The 19462-nt window shown below is 33.2% G+C and overlaps 1 protein-coding gene across 1 annotated transcript in view; it reads right to left on the bottom strand.

Moving 5' to 3' along the window:
* Window positions 1-16321, bottom strand: part of LOC124367819 (17-beta-hydroxysteroid dehydrogenase 13-like) — a 28072-nt gene extending 11751 nt beyond the window's left edge. The window contains exons 1-3 of the mRNA XM_046824947.1: window positions 16196-16321; window positions 9336-9540; window positions 1082-1225 (exon numbers count right to left, since the gene is read on the bottom strand). Of these exons, the coding sequence (XP_046680903.1) occupies window positions 1082-1225; window positions 9336-9540; window positions 16196-16215 (369 nt within the window). The 5' untranslated portion in view covers window positions 16216-16321. The remainder of the gene's footprint in view (window positions 1-1081; window positions 1226-9335; window positions 9541-16195) is intronic.
* Between the last annotated feature and the right edge of the window lie 3141 nt (window positions 16322-19462).

Here is a 19462-nt window from a genome sequence, read left to right as displayed (position 1 = left end):
AACTCATGTGAACTCGGACAATCCGTCCACCTGCAATTCACCGTCCACCTGTGAGAGAGTTGGGTGTATTATTTGGTGCTGTGAAAGGTTGAGATATATCTCTGGATATCTGTGAGACAGTTCTACTTAGTCCGATGACTAACGTTTTTGGACTTTTATCTCCGATAATGTTTTTACATCGGAGACTAAACATCCCATCTCTCTTCCTTACTTTACAGAGATCTAGGCTTGTGAAAATTCGTCAGGACAAAACAACTTACTTTCCCTTCATATACAGAGTATATTTTAAAATTTTAAAATACAAACCCCTATCATGTGACCCCTAACTTTAAAGTGAATAAAAAAAGAAATCCAGTAATGCAAACTAGAGGTCTCTACGTTTATTTTAACAGATTTTATGACAAATTTACAATAATAAAATCAGTAACTGTCTTGTCCTATAATGTTACCAGTTACCTGTTTTAATGTAGCAACTGTTCACTTTCGGCTGTTTGACAGTGTGCTAGACGTGTGTAAAAACTTGAGACATGATAGGGGTTTGTATTTGAAAATTTTTAGTTGCCCCCCTTTACCCCCCTTTAGAAAAGGGGGGCAAAATTTTCAACAACTTGAAAAATTGAAAAAATATGTTATAATAGGTGGGGTCAAGGTTTCACATAGATATCTCGGACCGTTTAAATTATATCCAGGTGTGCCAGGACATAAAACTCACTCTGTATAGGAAGTTAGCTATTTAAAGCTAATTATATAGTAAACAAAACACAATTTTGGAAACTGAGAAGGCTTATTTTTAAAAACTTTGTAAGGTAAATCAAGACCATATGATTGTTATGTTAAAGTAATTTAAACTATTAATTTGAGTTTTTAATAAAATTACAAAACTTTTAATCAACTATTGGAGCTAGATAGAAGAAACCAAAGTATTTCTGCCTCGCTACGAAAACCCATATTTAAAGATCACTTGTTAAACATACCTGTATGCCACACTTATCGCGCTATGAAAATCTTAAAACCAATTTAACTGCCAAACAATTTCTGACCTCTTTACTGTAACACTTTCATGCACCCTTTTTATACTTACTTTGGCGACTCCTCCGCTTTTCACGATCTCGGCAGCGGTGTCCAGTGCGTTATCCTTATTGACGTCAGCGACCGCCACCTTACATCCTTCCTTGGCAAGTCCTAGTGCTAGTCCCCGACCTAGACCTCGGCCCGCTCCGGTCACCTGGAACGGGTCAACTAGGTGTGTTATTTGCGATTAAACACTGCTTAAACATTATAAACTAATAGCTTACTTAAATTGCAACAATACGCTGTTTATAAGTTGTTTTTCAAATATAATTATATAAGTATTGCAATTAAATGCATTTGTCAATGTTCAACTTATCATTGAACTTAACAATGACTCATCATTATTTTTTAAGGGGCAATCGACGTGATAAGACTGTAAAGGTTATCTACTATCGCGCATTCTACTTTATTTATAACACATTTATTGATACGAAACTCTTCATAAGAGAAATCTAACGTAATATTACTTACTAACAGGTAAATAAATTACACAAATAAAATGCAAATTATAATAAATTATAAATGTGTAATCTTACAGAATTTATTGAATTTACATGTCGTCGTACTAATTAGCAAACCTCCTAAGTCCATTTTTTTGTTATTTTGACTTTTAATACCAACATTTCAAGAAAAAAAAAATCTTTTCTGTAATGCAAACCTCCTATGTGAGAAAAATCCCTTTAAATAATAAAAGTGAATACAGAAAACCTCCTAAGTCCATGATTCCATTTTGTGAATTGGCACACCTGCTAACTCCCAGTTGATCCATTGTTGGTGACCCAGGAAACGTGGTGCTGTGTTTAACATTAATTGTTAATGTGTTCCTGTGTTAATTCACTACTCACATGGAGAGATTTACAAAAAGTAAGTATTAAATTTTATTTATTTACTGTAGTATAGTAGTTATTTTTTACATTACTTACTTAAATGGTGTAAACTTTTGTCTGGGACGTAGGAGGTATGCTAATATTCAGAATTTAGGTTATGCCAGTTGACTTTATGGAGTTAAGAGGTTTTCTGTTTGACATCAGTATGTTGTTTAACCTTATTATCTGGCTAATAATTATTACTCCCCAAAATAATTCTTGTATAATTCATTATTAGTGATGAATAATGTAAATTATATTTAGCTAATCGTTAACCTCGACTAGGTAGGCCTACTATATTATTCCCAGGACTAAATACAAAAGCAAAGGTCAATAACTACTTTTTGCATTGGAGATAGGTTTAAAAATTAAAAAACATTAGCATCAACAACTGTATTTATATTACAGAACATCAAGAAGACGGTGAAACTTCTTCGTCATCCTCGATTATTGACCTATCTACTTTGTCAAGAGGGGAAAGACTAGTGAAATTAGCTACAAACGTGAAACATTGTGAAGGGACTTTCGTGGTTAATAGTGATGGATCACTTTCAAATTTTGAACACGATAATAGACAGTTGATTTTAGATGTAACTTCAAATGTAGATGATGCTGAAACCAACTTAGGCCTAAGTAATAATGACATTCATTTGAACTTACTAAGTAGTGATATATTAATATCGGTTCCTTCTCCTCTCCCAAATGAACCCGATGATTTTTTAATGGACATTGCTACTACTGGTAATATCTCTATTGACCCTGATACAATACAAAATATCAGTGGTTTGTTGGATCACATTGAAAATGAAGATGAGGAGCAATATAATGTCAATGATGAATCAAAAATATGCAGAAATAATTGTGAAGAAAAAATTGTTGAAAAAATACAAGAAAAAACCTATGTCTGGAGTTGATGGATATTTAGAGGATTTGACAAATAAGCTTGGTGATTCTGATGATCAAATGGAAATCAAAGATACACAGACCGACGATTACCAACCAAATGAGAGTGATCTAGAAGAAGATAGGGATGACAGAATATTAGAGAATGATCCGCAGTTAAAAACACGCAAGAAGCGGCACCAAGTAAAACCAGAAGATCCAGGAAAATCAATATATCTAAAACAGGAAGAAAATTAGGACAAGAATATTTAGGAAAAAAGAAGCTTAATAATGGAAAGTGGAAGTATGACATAAAAAAAAACACCAAGAGAAATGAAGCCCAGATGTTTATGCAAAAGTAAGAAAAACGGGCAAATACAGTGCTCTTCAATTACAGAAAATGACAGAAAACGAAATTTTGATGAGTTTTGGAGCCTAGATTGGCAAGCGAAAAAGATTTTTATTCAGTTATTAACAAAAAAGACAGCAACTGTACGACCAATAAATAGAAAAGAAGTTGACGAGAGCAAAAGAAAGTTTTCAAGTACCGGTATGTATTTTCTAAAAAAAGGAAATTCTACAGTTCGTGTTTGTAAAACACTTTTTTTAAACACTTTAGCTATTGGATCTTGGACAGCACAAAATTGGCAAAAGGCGCCTAATGAAGACTCAGAAGATGGTAACATTGATGAGCCAGAAGATGGAATCTTTTACGGCATGGATACAATGTAAAAGTTTCAAGGCCAAAGAAAACAAGAAAATCGAAAGAAATTGAAAATCTGGAAGACTTCTTCTCAACATTGCCAAAAGTTGAGTCGCATTACTGCAGACAGTCATCTAAAAAATTATATGTCGAGCCTAATTGGACATCAAAGAGGGAATTGTATATGTTCTACAAGAGTGATTGGTGCCAAAAGAAAAATGTAGGCCCAGTTTCTATTTGTACCTTTTCCAATAAATTTGATGATAATAATCTGGGATTATTTCGACCAAAAAAAGATTTATGTGACAGATGTGAGTCTTTTAAAACAGGAAACTTAGAGGTGACAAAATATGAAGCTCACATTATAAGAAAAGAAGAGAGTAGAATGGAAAAGGAAGAAGACAAAAAGAACAGTAAATATCTTACTTTTACCATGGACTTACAATCACTATTGATGAGTCCCAAATCAAATGTTTCATCTTTATACTACAAAATGAAACTATCCATTCACAACCTAACCTTTTTTAATTTAGAGACAAAGGATGGCTTCTGCTTCCTTTGGAATGAATCAGAAGGAAGCTTATCATCAAATGAATTTGCAAGTATTACATCAAGCTTTGTTCTCTCGCTCCTTCCTTTGCCAGAAGGTAAGGAGAAGATAATCCTATACAGTGACGGCTGCTCATATCAGAACCGGAGCACTAATATATCAAATGCCTTGCTCCACATTGCAATTAAGAAGCAAATTGTCATAGAACAAAAGTACCTCGAAGTTGGCCATACGCAAATGGAGGCTGACTCCATCCACTCTATGATCGAGCGAAGGCTACGACATAAAAACATCAACGTGCCAGCGGAGTATATTGCAGTGGTCAAGGAGGCTCGAATAGCTCAACCGTACTCCGTAGAGTACATTGAACATGGATTTTTCAAGTCCTTTGATGAACATTTGTTCTATAAAAGTGTCCGACCAGGAGTGGGCACAGGATCATCCTGTGTTACTGATATAAGAGCGTTCCTGTACCTGCCAGAGGGAATTATTAAATTCAAACTCAACTTTTCTGAGGATTGGACTGAGCTTCCGCAGCGAAAAAATCTCGCAGTGTTGCCGATGGATTTTGAAAAATTACCAAGTCTCCACAAAACCAGACTCAAAATTAAAAAACGAAAGTACAACGATCTTCAGGACTTGAAAGCCATCGTACCCTCTGATTACCATCGATTTTATGATGACCTTCCTTTCATTGACAAGTAAAATCAGCTGTATATATTATATACGTCTATAATTCCTGTTCAAAGGAGTTAATTGTATATAAATAAACAATGTTTGTGTATAAAGTGTAACTTTTGTTTCCTAATATAATCCTCTAGTCCAATAGTTTAGTAAAATATGTTACAGTATGAAAACCTCCTATCTCCAATGCAAACTGTAGGAAAACCTCTTAACTCCTAGGAAATATATATTATATAAATATTAAAATGTATTGAAGATTAATCAGAATCAGGTTTAAATGGTTACTATTAAATAAAATACTGTATAAATACCATTAGTAACAACTATAACATTTTCTACGCGGTTTATAGTTCACCCTGTAAAATATGCCATTTTGGACTTAGGAGGTTTGCTAATTAGTACGACGATGTACAAAAATTCAAACCACAGACACAACACTTTAGTATATAACTAATTACAATTCAGCTGTGCAATTACAGACTTTAGTAAGTATTTCACCAATTTTCATGAATTCAAATCGCATTTAATTTAATAGTTTCGTGTAGATTCGGTTTATTATGGCGTGTTGGTTAAGTTAAACCCCAACACCCCTTATCGAACCTTCCATCTTTTTAACCCTTCCAGTGTAAATTATATGAGAAAACTTAATAAATAGTAAGTTACCTTTAATATCAACATGTGCGTGTGGGCGTGTAAAGAGGGAGAGAGAGAAAAAAAAGCAGTTTGCTAAGAATACTATTTTGTGGGCATTACATTAGCCGATCTATATGTAATTACATACTCTTTAAGCCGATTTCACCAAAATTCAAAATATCATGTAATTGTCTTGTGACCTTTTTTAAGTTAAAGGTTTAAAAATAAACAACTTAAACAAGAACATTTTAATTGTGGATAAAATTAAACAGGCGTTTTGACAGAGATAAAAATCAGTAAGAAAATAATTTTTAATTTTATAAACTTTTAAACGTATATAATAACTTCAGTGTATAAATCATGTTTATTAAAAGCGAAAAGTTATTTTAGAAATAAATTTCATAGTTGAATAAATTGCATTTATGCTGAAGCCCATTAGATAATTAAGAAATTTTAAAACATATTGCACACTATTTGTTAAATATCCTGTAATCAATTAAATGTCAGTAGTTTTTGTAGTTAAAGTTTCGAATTTTTCTATATTTAAATAGTTTTGGTTGTTAAAGTGTAAAATTTTTCCGCATGTCAATAGTTTCTGTAGTTAAAGTTTAAAATTTTGCATATGTCAATAGTTTTGGTAGTCAAAGTTTAAAATTTGTCCATAAATTATTGTTTGCGTTAGCAATATAGAGTCAGGAGAGCATACCGAATAGACTGTACTATGTAACAATAAAGTCTAGCTTCAAGACCTCTCTGGAAACTATATTTGAAGGGGCGTCCTTCGTCATGTATTTGGACAATCGGTCTTCTTAAATTTAGATAGCAAAAAAAGTTAGATTTCGCCCAAAACAAAAAATAAGTATTTTAATTTTTAATAGAATAAATATTTTATATCTGTACATTTCCATAAGAATTTACAGTGTCACTCAATATTCTAGTCTACTTTTTCTAAACTACTCGTAAATGTAAACAAAACTCTCCAAAACACTGCGTGTAAACGGAATCGAACTTACTTGATTATTGTAAACTATGTCTTCATTTCATTTTGTAGAAAATGTACCAAAATGAAATGACATTTATCTCTGACATTTAATGATGTGAAGAGACCAATCGGAGCTTTCATACAAGATGTAGCAAAGAGAGACTGTTGTGACTGAAAGGCAATTCCCGGACCCCAAGGTAGCTCCTCTGCCTTAAGTACAGGTTTGAAGTATCCACAAAGACCTCTAAGTTCAAGTCCAGTTGATTTCCTGTCGAAGCCACAAACTAACGGCAGGTGGTCATTTCCGGTTCTCCGATGCAATAACCAATCCAGAACCATAAAGGGAAAAGATATCAGTCACTGACTGGACTGCGGGGCGTAATTGCTTTCGACTCCTTTTGACAAGCGGTCAAATTGAATCGTTGTAAAGTCAATAATGTCAATAGTTAATTTTACTGGAGTAAAATAAATGAAATGCTATGAAGTTGTATTTTTATTTCGAATATTTTCTATTTACAACATGGACATAGTTTATAATAATACAAACGGAGCATCGTGAACTTAGAGTTGCAAGATTGATAGTTTCATATACAAATACAAAGGTACAAAGTAATCTTCTAAGATTACCGCTGAAATTATTTAGATCTATCTATATAATTTCAGTATTATACAAGAACCACTACTCAAGATGATTACATAAGACCAAAAGTCAACAAAATTATTTTTAGAAAATCTTTTTTTATTTCTAGGCCCAAAAATGTTTAATCATGTTCCTAATTCTATAAAAAAAAAACATAAAACTATTTCAAAATAAGTTAAAAACGTGGCTTTTAGAAAAATCTAAAACAAGTGACTTGCTTGAGATTATTGGTTAGTCAGATAGATTCTTTTAACGTACATTTAAGATGTATTTTTGATTTTGTATTTGTAAATATGTACATAATTCATTTTCTTAATTTTATTACATTTAAGTAACTTTATTATTTCTAGTATTTTCACTTTTTTTGAATTTGTGTGTTAGGTATGTGTTTTTGTAAAGAAAAGAGAAGTTATAATTTTTCACATTTTATTAAATTAAGAACGCTACAGTGAGAACCGCAAATTTTTAAATTGACAATTATCGACTGTTAATATATAAATAATTATGTTAGTTTAAGTTGTGCTAGTTAGTATTCAATATTATGGCTAGTGATTCCAGGCAAATGTCTATATTAGTTTAATTGTAAACTACTAGAGGAATGAATTATTTCTTATTCTTATTATTTAGTTGTATACAGCGGCCGTAGATCCTAAGAATTTACCAAATCTTGAGTAAAATTTGTATAACAATTATACTATTTATAATAATGATAATTGTTAATAGTAATCCTATTACTTAATGTATCAAATTATATTATGCATGCAAACATTTAAATAACACGATATAAATATAATATAATAATTTAATGTAATGTCAAACCACAATTCCACAAGCTCAAGATTTCTTTTTAAAATTACAATTGATCATCAATTAATTTTTGACAATCACTGCAATTACTTAGGTAGCCTCAATTTAGGGAAGATGCTCTATATACCATTCAAATATACATTTTACAGCACAACGCGAGTTCCTTTAAGCTTGAAAAATTATAAGAACATCGGCAAAAAAATAAACCTTAAATATCATTAGATGTGGGTGAATACATCCGTATTATAAGTAAGTTATTAATATTTTATCTGATGAATGGTCAAAATTCAAAGTAAACCGCATTACTCAGCAATTATCCACTATCAGTCTATGTTCCGGCAAATATCAGATATATTTATATATCTGAGTATTTCTTCAGTCTAGGCTATGTATTTGGTTGTTACGGAAGTTTAATCTCACAATAGCAAGGAAAGAGAAAAACTTAACAACACGTTATTGGACATCCAGTGCCTTTCCAATGTTACCATAAACTTGCAAAACTAAATTATGAGTGAAATTGGCCGTTAATTTTACCCAATGAAATAAAAATGCGATACGCTCAAAGGAAGGAAGACTGGAATAGTATAACATGTAACATCTATAAGTGTGATACAACCCTAAGATTAGGCAGACAAAGATAATAAAGCAGTAGTTAGTTATATAGCATTGGTGGTATTAGTTACATAAGAGATAACTCACCCAATGCTATAAATTGAGACACTGCAAAAACAAGCGCACGGAGTCAGAGCCTCCCTAGCGTCGGACCTCTGAACTAACTGAAATAATCCCCCGGACCTCAGCAACATGTCCTTAGGAATTATTTATCTTCTGTGTAACTAATACAATCAAAGGTGGAAGCCACGAAGAAAACTAACTACTATGCAAAAGTTTAACAATAACAACATCGAACTATTCGCTAACGACCAAACATAAAGTGACATCGTTTTGGCACACAGGATACTCACTCATACAAGCAAGACATAGCAAAATTCTACTGACTCAAGAGAGGCTTTTAAAAATCAATCTTCTACAGATTATAAAAGATCCCTGTAGTAAAAGGTACTATAATATAGAACTAAACACCATTAATATAAATTGTTTGTACACATTTCACAAAACAATGATATAGTCAACATAAAATCTGTAAACAACACTTAAGACGTAAATGACAAACTCAAAAAATAAACTCTAAAGAATCGGATCCATATATTTTGTATTCTTTCTCGTAGTTATCCAGCAATATTTCTCTAACTATTTTCTTATTTTAATTTATTAGTGTTATTTAATGTTGTTCATGTTATTACAATGTTGTTGCGTTACACATTAATCACTTATGAACTTTGTGTTTTATTCTTTCAATGTAATGTTTTAATGATTGTATTGGCTGTTGGGATGTAAAATTAATAAATAAAAATTGATAATTAGAATTTTAACTCTTTCAAAGACAAATCTTCAAAATTCATTGATACACTGAACCTTTAAAATTAAAAAGGGACACATTTTAAAACACTACTCACCAGTACTACTTGGCCCTTAAGGGATTTCCCCGGCGGTGGAAAGATCTTCCTGTATATCTCCAGCAGTAGGTATGGGAGGATCAGGAGGTTCAGCCATATCAGCTGTAGGATCAGCCAATATTTGTCCTTCACCTCCATTTTCTTCTCAGTTGGTGGGGTAAGAGGTTCGACGTGCCCGTTCTGCTCCTCAGTGGCCGCCATCTTGCTAAAGGAACATATAATTAAAATCACTTATTAGATATTTCCAGTTACTTTGTCACTATATATTTTAATCTAAATTTTAACTTACATTAACACGAGCTATTATATCACTGTTAAATATTTCTTTTATCTTTTCTGACACTTCAACTCATTGCATTCGATCAGAATTAATCATTAACAGTTTTTTAATTATATCTCATCAAATTTGACTTTAAGCGGTCAATTGTCACTATAGTGTGGTTTGATTTATAGAGATTAAAAAAATGCAGAGCTCTTTCAATTTCAGTCTTATTAAAAACATCAAGGAAAATGTTTTAGTCATTTAAATTAGAAAGAGAAATCATACTGCCGACGAAACTTCTTCTCAATTTACATTCTGAACCAATAAGACTGGTATACTGCATGAATGTAAGTTATCTTTTAATATTATTATTGGAAAAAGTACTATTAGTAAATAATTAAATAAATTGATTTTATCATCTCGACAACCTTTGAAAAAACCTCAGTTTTTATTATTTAAACCATCCAAGTATTGTTATTTAGCAATTGTACAGTAATATTAGTAACTAATAGTAGTAATAATAAGTTTAGAGATTATTTTAGAAAACTACAACATTCCAGAGAATAGAAGAAGAAATAGAAATGGAATAGTAGAACAACACTCGTTTTAATATAAGCAAAATATTCGCTATTTAATTTCTTTTAGTTTAAGTCTAGGAATTCAACACTGTACATAGAAGATACGGGCAACACCAGAAAACCCCTATCTGTTCATTAGCTTTAAAATGATGTAATTCGATTTAACCTTCATTCTCATCTTCTAATGGTTAATAGATAATCTCTCTTGGAACAAAAGTGTGCTTAAAATATCACAGTGTCAAAGAAGAAAACTAAATACAGTTGTAAAATTTTGCTAATATCTAGAAATGTTTGAGTTTTAAATTTTTTGAAGTAAATTTACTAATCAGATTTATAAATACTAGAAAGTACGAGACAAATTCACATTAGGAAAATCGATATGTTTTATGTCAACTTATCAGACTGCAAGGAAATTGTAAATTGGGAAATTTCCCAGTGCTTAGAAACCTTTCTCATCATAGTGCACTCAATAATACACCTGACGAGACAACACTGTATACACACTCTTGGAGTGCCGATGTCCGAGCAAATCCTGTCTGTGACCGTTGCACTGTTTATCAGTACCATCAACCTCGTACTGTATCGACTCTCCCCCTAAGCACGGCGCCCACTGCGACCGGCCTGGCCTTTTATACTCTGTCAAAATGCATACGATCAAGTGGACACCCGTCCACTGCGATCAGACCGGCCTTTTATACTCTGTCAAAATGCATACGATCAAGTGGACACCCGTCCACTGCGATCGGACCGGCCTTTTATACTCTGTCAAAATGCATATAATCAAAAGGACACCCATCCACTGCGACCGGCCCAGCCTTTTATACTCTGTCAAAATGTATACGATCAAAAAGACACCCGCCCACTGCGACCGGCCCGGCCTTTTATACTCTGTCAAAATGCATACGATCAAAAGGACACCCGCCCACTGCGACCGGTCCGGCCTTTTATACTCTGTCAAAATGCATACGATCAAAAGGACACCCGCCCACTGCGACCGGTCCGGGCTGGGCTGGGCCGGACCGGTCGCAGTGGGCGGGTGTCCATTTGATTGCGTGTATTTCGACCTCACATAAAGGCCGGACCGGCACGGGCTGGGCCGGGCCGGTCGCAGTGGGCGCCGTGCTTTATTCTGTTTGATAAGATCCTCGCACAGGCCAGTGGCCCATGAGGACGGACAGAATAAGGCTTAAAAGCAGATCGGTCTATCCTTTAAAAATATGTTTAAATAAATAAATAATAACATTAGTGTTTGACGTTGGTACTGGCTACAGTTGTATTATTGACAGACAGTATGTGTCTATGATAACGAAAAAATGAGGCAAATCAATTAATCAATGGAGTGTAAGTTTTACTTCTAAGTGAGAAGGCTTCACACAGATGATCGGTGTGACGTCACATCTTGCCATTATGCTTGCCGTTGTAGCTAGAAGTGGACATTTGTAAACAGGAATACAGACAACAGAAATACCATGTGTTACATAATGGTTTTACCATTACATTAACACCACTCATTGAATGTCCTAGTTGTTAACTTGAGCGGTTGGCGACCGGCTGTAAAATGTAGAAAGATTTTTCACCGACTGGCAATGGTTGATGGGTTCGAACCATCATCAATTGGTTTTGAACTCTGTCGGATAAATTGCGTTAAAGGATCAAGAAATACACCCGCAACGAAATTACTACTACTTTCATCATTTGTTGGAGGTACTTACTGTTTCGATCTTTTGGATCTCTTTAGATAAGTGTAGAGTTCAGATTTCAGAGGTCAAACCTACGACACTTACACATGAGAATAACTTTGGTTGTTTCGAAACTCAAAGCGGAAGGTGAATGGAAAAGGAATTACACCAACTGTTACCAGATTGTATACCAACCTCTCTTATAGTGACGATGATAGAGTTAAAGATATCTTTTTCAGGTTTTATTTTGTATTCAAGCAGACGTTATCTATGTTTTAGTCCATTTCTTCCATTTAATAATTGTCAGTATGATGGAAGCTATCGTGGAGTGCACTTATGAATGCACATACGTTTCAATTACATTAACCTTCTACAATGACATTGACCTTCCTTACTGCAACCACATCGTTACTTTCTTTTCTTTAAGAATCAAAGCTAATATACTTCTTATTGTAAAGTTTTAAAATTTAACTGACATGTATTAACTTTTTTATATTCAATTGTAAAAATAAACATGAAAAAACAACTATGTTTATAACATATACAGGGTAATTCAAAAAGAATACCACAACTTTAAAAATTTATATTTAATGGAAGAAACATAATAGAACCTTATGTTATACATAATTACAAAGAGTATTAAAACAAGTTTTTTCGCTCAAAAACAAGTTCTGAGATGTTCAATATGACCCCCTCCAGAACTCGAGCAATATCAACCTGATACTCAAACTCATTCCACACTTTCAGTAGCATATCAGGCGTAACAGTTTAGATAGCTGTGTTGTTTCTTGTTTCAAATCATCAATGGTGGCTGGAGAGGGGTGGCCGAAGTTCGCAGGGGGTAAGGTCAGGGCTTCTTGGAGGCCAGTGATGAAGTGCTCTGTCGCGGGCTGCCTGGCGGCCGATCCATCGCATCGAGTAGTTGACGTTCAGGTAACCACGGACAGATAAGTGCCAATGTGGTAAAGTCATCCTGCTGAAATATGAATTGTTGGGCTTCTTTTTCGAGCTGAGGGAACAGCCAATTCTCCAACAACTGATACTGTAGTCCAGTTACAGTAGTACCTTCGAAGAAAAAGGGACCAGAAACTTTATTTGCTGAAACGTTCACCTTAGGCGAGTCACGTTCATGCTCAATTGTTTCCCGCGAATTATCAGTGCCCCATATACGGACATTGTGCCGGTTGACTTTTCCGTATGTGTGTTCATCACTAAACACAATCTTTGAAACGAAAGATTCATCTGTTTCCATTTGAGCAAGGATAAACTCACAGAAATCGATTCTTTTAATCTTATCAGCTGCAGGTTTCAGCAGAATCTATTCTTAAAGACGATAAGGTTTCATTACTAATCTTTTTCGTAGAACTCTCCATACAATTGTTTGTGGAAGTTGCAGCTCTCTGCTAGCTCTTCGAGTCGATTTACCTGGGCTGCGAACAAATGCTTACTGTATGCGTGATACATTTGCATCACTCGTGCGCGGCCGTCCAGAACTTTGCACAAACACCCATTCTTAATAAACTGTTTACACCAACGTTTGATACACCACCTATCAGGAGGTTGAACACCATACTTCGTTCGAAATGCACGCTGAACAACTGTCGTCGATTCACTTCTGCAGTACTCAATAACACAAAAAGCTTTCTGTTTAGCAGTCGCCATCTTAGAATCAACTGACGCTGACGCCTTGTCAACAGCGCCTCAAGTGAACGAATGAACAACTAAATGAAACTTTAGAGCTTCCTTAATTCGCCAACGGATAGTGCTCAGCTCTCCTTTTATTCTCTGCAGCTATAAATTTCTAAAGTTGTGGTATTTTTTTTTTTATTTTACCATCATGTTGATGGCCGAATTTGATTGATGTTGTGTACGAAACTGTGTATAGTCTATGGATTAACACAATGGAAAGCTGTCGTAATCATATTTGTAAGTCAAATGCATCTGATAAGAGGAAATTACGCAAACCTTAATGGACAAACAGCAATGGACATCAACTAACATGATTCACTTATCATAAATTAAAAGGCTGTCTTTTTAAATGTGTTTGAGACTTGAACCATTGTGTTTTTCTTATAACTTCAATAAATATCGAATTAGATAGTATTAGTGGAAATTTAATATCTGCATAAAGTACTCCACCATAAATCTTTTGTTCGAATATATATGTGAATAGCACTACGATTGCAATAAACGCACATTAAACCATTGTTCTACGATGTGTGATATATTTGAAAAGAGCCCCACCCATTTCAGTTAGATAGGTTACAGTTATTGCTTTTTAATCGAGTATCAGAAACCAACGGTATCTATAATAATGAGATTGGTCTTCTAAAAATTAACGTATTCGAACCATCTGGAAGGTAAACAAATCAATGGATAATTTAAAATTACACTTATTTCGAATCATACAAAAATTTCCGCACCATCTAAAGGGAGTTCTCAATTTCAACCCAGATCAGAAAAAAGTGTTTTTTTTTTTATCAAAGAAACCACTTTAGTGTCGCTAAATCGTATGAAGGGAGATGGGGTGTGTAATAAAATGATGAGAACAACTTTAATTGAATAGTGTATGCTATATACACCTTGCCGTGACATCGATTGTATACTTTTGTGGAAACAGCGCTTAGTCTATAATTTTATAAATGAATTATTCATGATTAATGTACTTTTACCACAACTAGTAATTTCTTGCTGAAACAAGAAAAATTGAACGGTTACTTAACTGTTTTGTCTTAATTAGCCGCAAATTGCAATAATATTTTCAAAAGAAATTGATTTCGAAATCACTGACATGTAAATAAAGAAGAAAACAGCAAAGTTTTTTTATTTTAAGCGATTTTTTATAGGTGGGAATCTATATCACTTTTCAGAACCTTTTATGAAGTCAAAAAGTATTAAAATTACCTATCTAACCTATTTTTTCTTCTTAGACCACAATTATGTTCATGTGAAGGACTTTCACACATTTTTGGCCAAGAAAAATATAACTATTTATTTACAAGTCTCCGGGAAAGTTCAGGGAATTACAATGATCTACATATAGCAATGGTATTAATATTTTGAGTGCTGATTATGAGCGGTCTAAGACGTCGGACTTAACATCTCAGCTTGAGGTAGCGCTGGTTTAAATGCTGCCTGTGACCGCTTATCGGTACCAACACCATTGTCATCAGCTCTTAAAGTTGAAGTAGTAAAAGGCATAGAGTAAAAAAGAAATATTTTATTTCCTACAATGTTTTTATAGTAAGTAGAGAGTTGTATAACTTCCGTTTTCTCTAATTTTTTTTCTTTATTTTACAAATAGCACTATTTTCGATATAGAATTTGGGTATTTTTTTCGTTAGTTCACCACCACTAACAATATCAAATACGGTTAAGTAACCTAACCCAATCTACCCAAATGTAACCTTTCCGTCAATTCACCACCACAGCTATTAATTAATTGTGGAAAATACTTGATAGATAAAATTTAGTAAAAAGGATAAAAAGGAGACGATATAAGAAGGAGATGATATATTAATTATGTAACCATGCAAAACTTAAGACACGCTTAATACAAACGAATGTAAATTAAAGGTACACTATATTTAAACAAAACCCGCAATGCCGACTCTTTTCTGTCGCACCCACTAGCAAGCTGTAATATATTTTGGGTCGAGAAATATTTATTATCTGAACTAGCCACCCGGCGCAAGGTTGGTTGTCTTTATCACTAAGCGATAAGGCTTGCATGCATCCTAGAGGTACAACAAAAATCGAAATGAAAATTTCAAATTGCGTTGAACATTTACCTAACCGTACTTAATATTGTTAGTGGTGTTGAATAAACGGAAAAGGAACACAATTTGGACAGCGTCAGAAATTATTCTTAAACTGAAATGTAGACAGCTATAAAATAAACACCACACAATCATAGCTTAACTACGAGTATAAACAGCTGGACAGTTACTGTGTAACAGTATAATACTGCTAACTATTCACATTAGGACAATTAATTTTCAGTGATTGTCAGTACAGTTTGCTCGTCAACTAAGAACGTTTTGAACTTTAACGTTCAATAATGATTTTTAATTACTTCATCAAACCTTTTTTAAGGTAAACTATTTTGTAACGACTGAGAAAAGTATAAAAATTAGCCCTTTAAGAGCACAAGCTACATGGTTAGAATTGGTTTGTAATTGTAATTGTTTTAATCGGCAATTAATATATGTGTTGAAATTAAGAGTTTTACATTTCGAAATGCTAGTAAATAAGCATAAACTTACAACACAGTATAAATTTCAAGTTAACGTTGCAGCTGTTTATGACAAGTTTATTTTGAAAAAGTTTATTGCCACATACCCATGCTGTGAGGACTCCATAATTATTATAACATCAACTGGTACACGCGACACACACCGCCTAACCACGAACTGGTAGTCGGGAGACCACGGCGGACACTACCAGACTTCTACATGGGATAAGAACTGATAGTGGCGTGACCAATCATTCAGCAGTAGTGCGGGGGGGAGAAGGGGGTGGGCTATCTAGGAGTATCTGAATATTATTTTATGATCCAAATTTTATAATGTTTTAAAATTCTATTTTAACCGTTTAATTGTAATTCTCCACTACAAATAAATGCAAATTCTAACTGTTATTTATATTCCATTTAGATATTAAAGAAATTATTATATATTTTCTTAAGTTTAAAAAATTATTGCAATTAATTTAAATACTTTTTACACAAATTTGTATTTACACAAACTAATTTGATGTGTAGCCTAAATAATGCAACATTACAAAGTAGAAGAAAGTATACAGCATTTTTACATTCATAAGCTACAAATTACGAGTAATTTTTGATACAATAGGAGGTTTAAGTTAGTGCAATCGGTTTTTTTTCATTTTAAAGTCATAACCTACTAAGGTAACTTTCCTGAAGATCAAAAAGTGAGAAACGTTTTCTTTCGATCACTCTAAGAGGAATTACATGCATTTGAGGTAGGAAACACAGGTAATTTTGCATTAAGGCCCTAATAATAACTAACGGCTGAGCATAAAAATATTAAGTTTTTACTAACGTTATGGCTTCCGTTTTTTATTAATTTATGGCTTAACGAAAGTATATTTTTTTAAGTAAATGACATGTTTTCAGTACAAAATGATGTTTTTAAGTATCTTTTTTTAAATAAAATACATGATTGGCCACCAGTAATTTTGCATGTTCTAAAATGTTTAAAAACTTTACTTTTCTTAGGCCCTGGTTGTATCATCTTTATATGTATATTTCTTATGTTCGTGTGTATGTGACTGAACTCCTCCTAAACGACCGGACCGATGTTGATGAAATTTTGTGTGTGTTTTCAATGAAATTCGAGAATGGTTTAGATTCACAATTTGGCCCACTGGTAAATGTTTTTGACGTGACAACGTCTTAAATTAGGTTGCGGCTCGGAGTCACTCATGAAAAAGTGTAACGCCCGGTAACGTTACGATGCCCGTCCAGTGGGTCCGCCGCACGGGATCCGCACGGGATAAAGCAGATAACTATGTTTATTCGTGAAAATGTGGAGTGCTTAGATTCGTAATTTACAACAACTACAACAATAAAGGTAAATAATTGTACACTGATATTTCATTATCGTAAACTATGATTGATTGATTAATTGTTAGATTGACACAAAAGTTGAGAAACTGAGTTTATAGGTTATGTCATACTATTGACAAATGTTGATAGTGTTAAGTAAATTATTAGTTTAAATCACTCTGCAATCAATCGTAATTCAGTCGATTGAGAAGAAACAGCGCGTATTGCTAGTCAAACATTTAAAATAACAAATTATAACCTCTAACCTGTCATAACAGTGCGACCAAACAAACGAACTAAACCGACCAATCACCACGCGCGGAGTTAGAATTTAACTGTGTTTAGCAAGAATTTCAAATTCCAATTTTAGTAAATGTTTTATTCAACTTTACCATTTACAATAACAAATTTTAATTAATTTCAAATTCTGTACAATGTTTTAGTAAACAAAATATATATTTCTATAGTTAAAATTTGTGCAATTCTTATTTTCATTCAATTCCTTGTTCCTATTGTGCAATTTAATAATATTCATATCAATAAATATTCTACCGAGAAAAAGACGTTGTCACGTAAAATCTTCGCCCGTAAAACCGACTTTACAGGCAACCATAATTTTTTTTTTTTTATTAATTTTTCATTTGTAAGTAGTTGTTGATTTTGGAGTGTTTTACATTGGATCCGGCAGACTGCGCTACGGCAAATAATACAAAGTGAACTGATACTTAACACCTGTTAATACTGGCAGCTCAAGTTCATCAAAGAGGCAGAAACATTCAATATTTATAAAATTATTATTGTAAAGTGCTTGATCAGTAGTGAAATGCAGAGTGCATAGAAAAAATGTATTGCCTAATTTTCAGTTTAGATTGCACCAATGATCAATAAACTATATAATGCAATGAAAATACTATTAAACGCTGTTATAAAAAACCTCATTGCACAAAGCCGTGAATGTTTACACATAAGGTAATCGAATTTGGTTAGATCGGAGGTAAATAAAAGGAGCCGAGAAAAGACGCTTTATGATCAAAATTGGTTTTTTATACATTTTCTTGATCGGACCACAAGGCAAACTCCACAATAATGCTAGAAATGTCTTAGACAGAAAACTAATTTTAACATGCCGAATTTGATTCTTTATAATCTAATTAGTTTATCGAGGTTCATCTTTATAGATTAATTGTACTGAATAACTTATCAAAGCATAAACCACAAACGATAGAGGCAGAAAATATGGTACATACATTCATAATGCGCCCAAGAGGCTCACGACTATCAATTATCTCAGGAATGTTTAGAATATGATAGAAAAATAATACGTGAATATAGTGTACTGGTTTTAAACAGGAAATTGCGTGCGAGCCGCGGGAAACTGCTAGTGTAGGTACAGATATTCAGCTTCGAAGTCCTGCTACCAACCTTGTGTTATATTTATGAAATTTCCTCTATTCACAAATAAAATGGTCTGTTAAAGGGCTGTAACTAAAATTTTCTTAAAAAATACAAAAATTTTACAATCGAAAACTGGTTGTGCCATCTTAATTACAAGATTGAGGACCTCTTAAGAAATGTTACCACGTGTTGATATTAAAAATGAAAAAAATATTTTTGTAAAATGGACTTTCCAGGCAATGTCAAGTACTTTGGGGTCATAAATTGTCAGTATCTTGTAGAATATAGGTTTCAATAAATTACCAGATTGTTAGTTTAAAATACCCTGCTTCTTAGAATTTCGTCATCGCTAGTTGATAAGCATGCTGTTCAGATCCTCATTTCCTTTCCATTTTTATAGAGAATAGAGAATATGAAATCATTTTAAGAAGAATCGTTATGGTAATTTGGTTTAAGCCGTTTTCATAGCCATATAATTTTTGGTTTGAAACTTAAAGCAATAGCTGCGATAACTCTTTCTCAAACTTTTTACTAAGAGAATGGTTTTTTTTTTTAAATTATCAATTGAATTTATTAACAAAAGATTCTCTAATGTATCTATATAATTGATTACCAGTAGCCTGCATACTTAATTTAATCAAAGT

The sequence above is a fragment of the Homalodisca vitripennis genome, chromosome 8 (genome assembly GCF_021130785.1).
Source record: "Homalodisca vitripennis isolate AUS2020 chromosome 8, UT_GWSS_2.1, whole genome shotgun sequence".
Classification (NCBI taxonomy): Eukaryota; Metazoa; Arthropoda; class Insecta; order Hemiptera; family Cicadellidae; genus Homalodisca; species Homalodisca vitripennis.
This window is presented reverse-complemented; position numbering and strand designations above follow the sequence as displayed.